The following is an 11,647-nucleotide window of genomic DNA, read 5'->3' on the forward strand; positions in this document are numbered from 1 at the left end:
ACGTCACGAGGATTCTCTTCTACTTCCGCTTGTATTAAACACATGTATTATTATATTGCTGTCTACTGATTCATCAGATATACCGAGATTTACAGATTTTAAAGGTATTCTGTTTATTACACATACACTTTACTTATTTGTACCATATCGGCACAACATTGGCGTCGTACGACAAAGAACGAATAATTTTTAGCAAGTGAGGCGGACTCCACGAGGGCGCCTTTGCAGATTTGAAAACTTTCCATACTTCATTTTTTTGTAAATTCATTACGTGCGCCTTACCCTAAATTTACATCAGATTGATTGTAGATTAATTGCATCAAATTTTTACAGTTTAGCACGTATGATATCTTTATATTTGATATTTTTCATCAGATAAGGTTAGGAACTTCCGGTTATCGCCATTAGGTCCTTCTTCACGGAAGTCATTTGTCTGCAAAACTCCATTGCGCAGACGCAAACCGGAAACAGTCTTCATTTCAGTAGATTGGTTTCGTATAATATTTTATACTGAACTTGGACTGATATTTTATATTAAAGAAGGTATATACACTCATAAATATTTATGAGCAACATATTATACACCGTATAATAAAGTACAGTGTGTCAGCTGAGTCTCTGTTCCAGTTCTGCCCTATTTTGTTGCCTGCATTTTTGAAATTGTAAAAGTAGTAGCTTTTATAAAAAAGCTGCATTGTTTATGTCTTGAGTCACACATAAAAGTTGTGATTTTGAGATTTATTTGCCTTGAGTAATTACTCAGTGCATATTGTCATATTGTTTTGAATTGCATAATATTGTAATTTGAAATATTTAAGAATATTGTAATTTGAAATAAAGACAACATGTCAGGAATTGGGGATGATAATGAACTGAAGGAAAACATTGAAACAGAGGAGTTGATACATGATGACATATTCACAAAAGAACATATAGCTGATAATACTTTAACAGAACAAGCTGAAAATACCAAAATGTCATTGGAACAGCTATACCAAGAGTTTCAGGCGGATAGAAAAGCAAATGCAATAAGAGCTGTTGAGACTGAAAACAGAGTGAAACAAAGTGAGGATCGCATTGAACAGATTTTTCACGGTTTGTTAAATATTCAAGCCGAACAAAAAGAAGCAACAAAAATCAGTTCAGAAAACATAGTGGCAATATCCCAACAAGTGCAACGGTCAGAACAGAGAATTGACGAGAAGATTGATGCTAACGGTAAACGTTTGGAAGAGTTAACATCGGATAAGTTTAATGCCTTGGGAAGACGGCTAGACAAGATGGCTGCTGCTAATGATGAGGCAAGTACTGTGCAATTTAAGAGCGCATTTGAACACCCAGGTTCATTTCAGCAGATGGCATCAAGTGTTAGCACTTTGATTGACAAGAGGAATAAGGAAGTCAAGCTCCCTTCTATGGATACTCCTGTTAAACAGAAATCTGAAGCTATTCCGTATATTGCCAGTACTCCATTACTGCAAAATAAGCCTCCAACATTTGGTCTCTCACCAATTATGTCATTCGATCACACTACACCGCCTGAATCTAAGGCAGGTGCAACTCCAGTATCGAGTGCCACAGGTAATGTGTTAGGGCCCTCGGCTCTGCACAACACAGTGTTGTTTCAACAGTCTCAGGGCAAAGGTATGCCAGAAATATTTGGTAGTGAGCAGGAGATTTATCATATGCAAGGTTCGTTGCCACTACTGAGTGACAAGGGAAGTGTGCCAGGGCCCTCGGCTCTGCACGGGACAACCTCAGGAATGGTAACACAACATCCATTCAAAGGCATAGAAGGAGCATCCACTGAATATAAACCCCAACATTACACAACTCCAGCAACGGCTACTTTTGCACCGTCCTATGTTGGTACGCCATATGTATCTCAGGGTATCAATGTTAGTACACCTTTACACGTTGCACCAGCTACAAGTAGCGAATCATATGCAGCATCCTTAGTACAGAGTAGACCAGCTCTGTACCCTCATATAGGATCAATGATACAACAACCTCCGCCTGCATTTATGACCCCTGTGATGACAACAGTCGCATCGACAGGCCCGTCACCAATGCAAATTGACACTAGCAGGTCATCAAGATCACGCACTAAAAAGCAAAAGGAAAGAAGTCACAGCTCTTCGTCAGACTCCTCTCTTGATAGGGAGTACTCTAGATGGCAGGAAAACTCTGGGGCGAGAGACAGGAGTAGAAGTCCCCAGCTTCCTAAAATGCAAGTTTTCACAGGAAGAGGTTTTCTTACGTGGGAAGCCTTTATCTATCAGTTTGAAAGAACAGCAGGAAGGAGACAATGGGAAAATAGGAAGAAAGTTTGCCGACTATTGGACTGTCTAGCTGATGTGGCTTTAGAATATGCAAGAAAGGTCAACATCGATGATGACTATAAGGCTTTAAGGAAAGCACTGAAACAGCGTTTCAGCAAAAAGGACGAACCTGTATCAGCAAGACGTCAGTTGCAGTATGTGAGGCAGCAAGACAGTGAAACACTGGAGGAGTTTGCTGAACGGGTCCATTTTATTGCAATGGATGGGTATGATAAATGTGACAATTCTGTCATTGATCAAATTGGCACAGAGGCATTCCTCAGAGGTTGCAAGGACAAGGAGGCTGCCCGTCACGTGATAGAAAGAAACCCAGAGTCCATCAATAAGGCGTTGAAAATCATGAAAACGTCCATAGCAAATCAGAAGGCTATTTATGGATCTAGAAGTCCAAATTTTGCTCACAGACAGGTCTCATTTGCTGATAGCGCTGGTAAATCACAGGACAAAGAAAGTGCTAGTACTGTTAATAGTCCATTGGAAAAGGAAGTAAGGAACTTGACTCAACTTGTGACCAAATTGACAGAGGTGATGCTTTCTTCTGATCAACATACACGTGGTAGGTCTCCTGAAAGATATACACCACCTAAGTACAATGCGTATCGATCACCTACACCACCTCCTAATCAAAGTTCATATAGTCCTCAACAAAGGTCATATAGTCCTCAACAGAGGTCATTTAGTCCTCAACGTCAACGTTCACCATCACCACGTCCAAATTCTAGAAATCCGGGCTACTTTAAACAACGGTCTCCTTCACCTGGCGACAGAGCTTATCCTAGCTCTAATCCAACAACTGAGTCGTTAAATGCCAACGGGTCGAGCCGGTAGGCCAACACTCGACTCTTAAATCACATGGCCAAGGGAAAATACCACCCGACAAATCAGAACCGAGGCCCACGGCTTCGTCTGATATTGTTATAAGACGTACGATTGGGAAAAGTTTGGCAGTTAGGGGAACAGTGTTTCAACAAAATGCAAGTATGATTGTTGATACAGCAGCTATGATTACACTCGTCAACGAGAAATTAATACCGGAGAATATAGAATGTTCCGAAACAGTGACGCTACGTGGTTTGGGCGAGCAACTGGTCATTGGCAAGATCATTAGGAACACACTCCTGAATATAAATGGGTTAGAAATAAGATGGGACGTGTGCAGGGCACCACTTACAGATGATGTCATTCTAGGTCTAGATATCCTGGATACGCTTGGTGCAGTCATAAACCTCAGCACTCCATCAATTACAGTTAACAACAGAGTAATACCCGCATCATTCGTTACTGGATCTGATGATAGTGCTTCTCAACAAGTCTGCATTAAGCGTACAATCACAGTCCCGCCAAATTCAAAAATGATCCTTAGCATTGATACACACAGAGGATCTGAACAAGAGTTTATTTTGGAGCCATGCTCTCTTGCCAGTGGAGTTTTAGTTTCGCATGTTGTCGGAAAAGGCAAATCTTGCCCTGTAGCTATTTTAAATGATGGGAATCGTTACATACGTATTAAAAAGGGTACACCGATAGGTCATTTAGAGGAGATTGACAGTATAATGGAGGAGACTTCGGAAGAAAGTGAAAATCAAACTCCAGATGTCCGTCGTGGCATCGTAGAAACACAAACCAAGGTGCCCATGGCACCAGGTTTAAACCAAGAAGAATCGTCTACGTTGCCATCCCATTTAACAGACCTGTATGAACGTTCTATAAAGCATGTGATTAGTCAAGAAGATAAGTTAAAACTCAAGAAGTTATTAATCGAATACCAGGATGTATTTGCACAGCACGACCTAGATCTCGGTTGCCTTACAGCTGTCCGGCATAAAATAGATACAAAAGACCACGCTCCAGTTAAACACCGGATGCGAAGAACACCTCTTGGATTCCAAGATCTCGAACAGCAACACCTTGACAAGATGTTACAAGCAGGTGTCATTGAGCCATCATCTTCTGAATGGGCCTCAGCTCCAGTGCTGGTAAGAAAGAAAGATGGAACCGTGCGCTGGTGCATTGACTACAGAGCTTTAAATGACAGAACAATAAAAGATTGCTTCCCTATTCCTATTATTGAGGATTGCTTGGACTCACTCCAAGGCACCACCACGTTCTGTACATTGGACCTTGCCAGTGGCTATTATCAGATTGAGCTTGAGCCAGAAGACCGAAAGAAAACAGCATTCATTACAAGATATGGGTTGTTCGAGCACACCAGAATGGGAATGGGCCTTTGTAACGCTCCAGCAACATTTCAGCGGGCCATGCAACTCGTTTTAAGAGGACTTACTTGGACACAGGTGTTAGTTTATCTTGATGATGTCGTGGTTCTCGGTCGCAACTTCGAGGATGGTCTCATTAATTTGAGGGCTGCATTTGAAAGATTTAGACAATATACCCTGAAGCTGAAACCGAAGAAATGCCAACTGTTTCAGCCCGAAGTTGAGTTTTTAGGAAAACTGGTGAGTGCTAATGGCATCTCCGTTTCTCCTTCTAAGATAGAAGCAGTGAAAAAGTGGCCAACTCCCAAGTCAAAGAAAGAACTCATGTCATACCTAGGGTTTGTCAATTACCACCGGGATCACCTGCACAACTATGCAGAAATGACTGCATGTCTATACGACCTTGCTCACCAAACAGGAGAAGTTGAATGGCAACAGTGTCACGAAAAGGCGTTCCAACAGTCAAAAACGGCGTTAATAAGTGCACCTTGCTTGACATATCCTAATGCCAATGATAAATTCATATTAGATACCGATGCATCTGACACCACCATAGGTGCAGTTTTATCACAATTACAAAATGGTGAAGAAAGGGTTATATGCTTTGCAAGCCATGTTCTCTTGAAGCCTCAGCGTCGTTATTGTACAACAAGGAAAGAGTTACTGGCCGTTGTAAAGTTTTGTCGGCATTTCCGTCACTACTTACTTGGTAGACGTTTTATTTTACGCACTGATCATAACAGTTTGATATGGTTGATGCGTTTCAAGCATATTGAAGGACAACTAGCGCGATGGTTGGAAGAATTGTCATCATTTGACATGGAGATCATCCATCGTCCAGGAAAGAAGCATTGTAACGCTGATGGTCTAAGTCGCATCCCAGACGATGTTCCTGAATGTGATTGCTATCGGGCAGGACTTGATCCCACAACACTGCCATGTCATGGTTGTAAATATTGCCTACGAGCTCACGAACAGTGGAGCAGATTCGGAAATGACGTAGACGACGTGATTCCATTGGCTACTAAGTCAGTGATAGCATCAGTACGCACTGTTTCAGTAGTCGCTGAAAATGACAAGGACATGTCCACTGACCAAGAGCCCACGGCTCTGGCAGGGGGTTGTCACTCAGATCCATCATCAAATTTAGACGATACTTTACCATATGCTGATGGCAACCCATGTAGCAACTGGGCACCTGAATACCCACCTGAACAGTTAAAGATATTTCAGCAAGAAGACCCTGATTTGGCTCCAATATTAAAATGGATGGAGGAAGACGTCGAGCCAACACAGGCTGAACTACGTTTGCAAAGTAGGGCAACTAGGTCGCTTTGGTTGTGTAGACCTTGCTTTGTCATGTTTAACCATGTTCTATACTACAAATTCATAGGTTGTCCAACACGCCAAGGTCTTTGTTTAGTTGTTCCATCAGAATTAAAAGGAGAAGTGCTTAAAAATTGTCATGACACCAAAACATCAGGACACTTGGGTCAGAAAAAAACGCTTGATAAGTTGAAGCAAGCTTTCCTGTGGTATAACATGCGCAAAGATTGTGACGATTATGTTAGTACTTGCGCCACCTGTAGTCAAAATAAAAAGGCACATGTGCAACCTAGAGCACCACTTGGGCAGTTCCACGCTGGGTATCCGATGGAGAGAGTACATCTCGATATTCTCGGGCCTTTCAATACAAGTAATAGCGGCAATAATTATGTTTTGATGATGGTGGATCAGTTCACAAAATGGGTAGAGATGGCTGCATTACCTGAACAGACAGCGAAGTTGATTGCTGAGAAATTTATTGTGCATTTCGTGGTGACATTTGGGTGTCCCTTGGAAATCCACACTGACCAAGGACGAAACTTTGACAGTGACTTATTTAAAACACTATGTGATGCATTGGAAATTGCCAAAACCAGAACAACCCCGTATCATCCCTCATCAAATGGCCAGGTAGAGAGGTACAATACCATTGTATTGGCCATGATTAGATGTTTTATTGAGAAAAATTGTCGTAACTGGGACAGAGACTTGCCTTTCTTATCTATGGCAATGCACTCAATGGTGAATAGGCAAACTGGATTTACGCCGAATCAAATGATGTTGGGTAGAGAGACTATCCAACCTGTTCATCTTCTCCTCGGCATGCCACAGTACGGTCAGAACAGAATGACCCCCAACGTTTGGGTAAAACATTTAGTCGGTAGGATGCAAAAGATTCACGAATTTGCAAGGCACAGTCTTCACACCTCGCAACTAAGACAAAAGCGGGATTATGACCTAAGAGTTGTTGAACATAAATATCAACCAGGCGATTTGGTGTACAAGGCAGACTCAACTACAAAAGTCGGGCAGAGCAGGAAGCTTAAATCACCATGGTGTGGACCGTTTCTTGTCGTGTCTAGTAGACCCCCATTGTACACTATCCGAGGAAGAAAAGGAGACTCAGTAGTGCACCATGACAAGTTGAAACTTTGTAACGACAGGGATATCCCGACCTGGATCAAAAGACTAAGGCATGCGTTATTCCAAGCTGAAAGTGAAATGGATGAGAGCTGGGATGATCTTGATGATACAATACCCTATGGTGTTGACTTTAATGTTCAGGGCATGTTCGAAGCAAATCAGCCCACTTTTGATAGTGTTGTTTTACCCCAGTCATTAGGTGACCCGTCCTATACCCATACTGCGTTGACACAAGAACTGGAACAGGGGCCCCAGTGTGATACAGTTACCGCTTTAGATGCTACTAGTAATAGCATTGATGAACCTCAAAATTTAGACCTGGGGGAAATTTCAAGTTCAGATAACGGTTTCAATGGGGACATTGTAGATGCCGAACTCAGCAGCACAGATGACGAGAAGAGGCCCTCGGCCTCTCTGTCTTCTGAGCACACATCAAGGTATGGTAGGCCAATCAGATGCCCACTACGATACCAAACGTAATAGATATTGTGTGGGATAATTTCATATGTATATATGTATATATTTATTTTTGCGTGTTCGTACTTAGTAATAAATGTGCATAATTTTCGCTATTGTATTTCTAATCATGTTATGTTTTGATTTCCTCTCATTCTAGGATGGAAGAGGGGTCTCGTTCAGACCAAGATGTGTTGTCACTGAGTCCACACAGCGAGTGGCATGAAAGTAAATCCGATTGTACCGATCTTGACGTGGCAGATCTAATGGTTATAGATGAAGTAGGGCCAGATGAAGACGTATGTCCAGATGAAGAAGTAGGTCCAGCTGAAGAAGTAGGTCCAGATTACCAGACTGCTGGTGTAGCTTCTGGGGCCCTAGGCCCTGTTGAGACACACAGCAGTGTTGGTGTAGATACTAGTATTGGTATATACCATAGTGAGATCGATGAGGAGAGAAGCGGTGCGGTAGCAGTCTCGAAAAACAGATTACGACAGTGTCCAATATGTGGGATGGTGTCAAGGGAAAAGACACGCCGTCATGTCCTCAAGAGACACCTTCCATGGTTTTGGTCGGGTGCTACTGCCTGTTGGGATTGCTGTGAGCAGGAAATCCAGGCATCTTCTCTAGCCAGGAGACACACAGAGGAACATAGGATTGGTTGTTTCTTTGATGAAGAACACCTTCATTTGTGGTGCCAGTTGGTGAGTGGCTCTCTTCACCTTGTTAAATCGTGGTTTGGTTTAACAGATCTCGAAGGCTTGTTACAGTATGTACTTGACCGGCAATTACATGAAACAGTCACCAGTGGTTTCAGTGACCAAGAGCAACAGCTACTGGTGTTCTATGCACAGAACTATAGTCCTGACCGCCTGTCGCACATCAGTGCTAACCCTCCCAACCATGTCATTAGTCTGACCAACTGGGAGATTATGACTAGCCTATTACGCAGAGTGGGACCTGCTCAACAACAGTCTCTTTTGTCCTGTGATAAATTCGTTACTTACGAGGGTGCATGGATTGTGGACACTGTACCAGTACTTCTAGAACCATTTGTCTTTGTAGACAGTCATTTTCATTTAGATTTAATCCTCAAGAGACTACATTTTAACACATTTTTACATATGAGCTCACGGATCTCTCCGGCTGAGCATAACAACACCTTTTACTACGGAGTGGCCAATTATGTTTTCCCAGAACATTGGGACAGCTGGTCAGTACAAGTTGGAGCTGCAAAGTCAGTGTATGTATCATTCGGAATACATCCCCATATTGCTGCCAAAGGAGTCCGTCACAAGCAACTTGAGGACTTGGACCACCTGTTGGGAAACTACAAGTGCGTAGCAGTCGGCGAAATAGGCCTTGACTTCACAACCAGGTGCGGATGCAAGCGATGTCACACTCCACAGCAATGTCAGCAGCGAATGTGGGACTGTCAGGAAAAAGCCTTGTTGGAGATGCTGCAGATCGCACAACGTCGACAGTTGCCTGTCATCTTGCATTGTCGTGATAGAGGTAGTGGTGATGCTGCAGCCCGTGTATTGGCCATCATTCGCAGTGGTTTTGCTGAATTGCACTATCATCGCCATTGCTTTGATGGTAGTATTGAGGAATTGAGAGAATGGCAAAGCCTTCCTAATGTTGTGTTTGGAATCACGGGCAAGTTTCTAAAGGACACGAACACAAACAGTGATGCGATCTCAAGGATCTTACCACATCAGTTAATCCTTGAGTCCGATGCCCCGTTTCTTTCGCCAAGGTCATGTTGTGAGGTGAACCATCCCTGGAATTTGATAGATGTTGCTTTGGCAGTGAGTCAGCGCAGAAACATTCCGTTGAACATTTTAAACTGGATGGCTAATGATAATGCCCTCCGATTCTATGGTATCCCAAAGTTAAGACAAGAGCCAGCTAGCTGGGGCCCTAGGCCTCGTTAGCAATTTTTCAATAATAAGAGTTTTTGATGGATTATGTAAATAGTTTTATCAGTACCAGGAAGGTTCCGATATATGTATATGCGTTTCTTTTGATATATGGATGACTTTGAGTTTCTTCAACTCAATATTTTATACAGAAACTGAATATTTTATACAGAGTGTTTTAATTTGCATCTCTAACTATTACCCGCAACATCAGAGAGTTATGAACTAGCGTTAAATTCTTGGCTGTATTTTATCTTGTTTTTAGGTTTATTTTTTAGTTTAAATATGTGACTGATTCTACATGAAGGGGACGGATGTGGTGCCGCTTATGTATACACAGAAGAACCAGTCCATATCTTACAGTATGCCAAGCAATACCTCTGGACGACTGACGTCACGAGGATTCTCTTCTACTTCCGCTTGTATTAAACACATGTATTATTATATTGCTGTCTACTGATTCATCAGATATACAGAGATTTACAGATATTAAAGGTATTCTGTTTATTACACATACACTTTACTTATTTGTACCATATCGGCACAACAAATGGAAGAAAACAGTTGAAAATGAGCATCTGGTGCAAGAAATTGGTACCGTTAATTTTATTGAAATTTTTCAATTTTGTTTCTTATGGGTTCATATGTTAACCATTAAAAAGCCGTTTGACCCTCTAAACTGTTTCAGTAAGCGTAACACAAAAATGCTCATTTTCAGAAAATCTAGAACTGAAAAAATAAAACAAAAATGCTCATAGAGTCCGCTTTCTATACCGCAATCCACACGACAAAACTATTTTGTGAAAAAACATTGCAATTTATTAAAATTTAGCATTTTCTCAATTTATTCATGTCCTGATACTGTGCTGGTGGGTCCTGTCATTGTGCTGGTGGGTCCTGATACGGTGCTGGTGATTTTGGATAAGAAGTTGGTCATATTTGAAACAAATGTTACAAAATCAATAAAATTGGGCAGATAATTAGATATAGGAAGATGTGGTGTGAGTGCCAATGAGACAACTCTCCATACAAATAACAATTTAAAAAGTAAACCATTATAGGTTAAAGTACGGCCTTCAACACGGAGCCTTAGCTCACACCGAACAACAAGCTATAAAGGGCCCCAAAATTACTAGTGTAAAACCATTCAAACGGGAAAACCAACGGTCTAATCTATATAAACAAAACGAGAAACGAGAAACACGTATATATTACATAAACAAACGACAACTACTGTACATCAGATTCCTGACTTAGGACAGGTGCAAACATTTGCAGCGGGATTAAACGTTTTAATGGATCCAAACCTTCTCCCTTTTTCTGAAACAATAGCATAACATCACAACAAAGAAAAACATACGATAAAATATCAATTGGCAGACTTAACTCAATCAAAAAACGTATGATTAAACAATGAACGAATAAATTTGATCTGCGATATCTGAATACAAATGCACAGTTAATTAAATATTAGAGACAAACATTCATGACCAAAAAGCTAACAAACAAATTCAAAAACAGGACATGACTGAGAAATATTTAACCAATCAATGTTCACATTAGAAAAAAACCGGTTTTTTTATAATCTTGAAGTTTATACAAATGTTGTAAGAATAAGTGAAGATATTACAAATAATCAATGCTGGTGTACAGACAAGATCCGTATAAATAAAAAATGACAAAAAAAGCATTATAAACAGTATCAACAGGTCGAATTAACAAGAAAATACGATTTGAGAGTACTCGCAGTTACTGACAGCTAGTTAAAAGCCAAAACCAATTAATAATAAAAAATCATGCATCAGAGACTAAAATCGACTAAAACACATCACAGGGATTTAGTATTTTAACGTCATTAATAGTCAAAGAAGACATGACTTGTGCAATGCCAAAAATAAATGTATCGACAGGTAGTAGTATAGTGAAGAGCGACTTCTATAGAAATAAAAGTTAACGTGTCTGTGTCTCTATACATCTCGCCTCAAAAAATAATGAAATTTAGTTATGTTTTAATTTGCTAATGACAATATCAATATTAGTGCCAATGTGAACTATATTCAGAGATCTTATTACAATATTGGTACGATAACCCTTACTTATAAGTTTGTTTAAAGGTTCGATGAGTTTACAAGGATCACATAGTGATTTCCTCGCTTTAAGTACAATATTACCATAAAATTTAGGATGTGAAATACCATTTTTAATAAGCTTTCTACAGGTATAGCCAAATTTACTAATCAAA

General features: G+C 40.7%; 1 protein-coding gene across 1 annotated transcript; it reads left to right on the plus strand.

The window, feature by feature from the left end:
- The first annotated feature begins 16 nt into the window (after positions 1 to 16).
- Positions 17 to 9,919, plus strand: LOC139511509 (uncharacterized). Its single transcript, XM_071298303.1, has 2 exons — positions 17 to 104; positions 7,644 to 9,919. The coding sequence occupies exon 2, from the start codon at positions 7,645 to 7,647 to the stop codon at positions 9,418 to 9,420; it is 1,776 nt and encodes a 591-aa protein (XP_071154404.1). The 5' UTR covers positions 17 to 104; position 7,644; the 3' UTR covers positions 9,421 to 9,919.
- The last annotated feature ends 1,728 nt before the right edge of the window (positions 9,920 to 11,647 follow it).

Source organism: Mytilus edulis, chromosome 2 (assembly GCF_963676685.1).
Source record: "Mytilus edulis chromosome 2, xbMytEdul2.2, whole genome shotgun sequence".
NCBI classification, from domain to species: domain Eukaryota; kingdom Metazoa; phylum Mollusca; class Bivalvia; order Mytilida; family Mytilidae; genus Mytilus; species Mytilus edulis.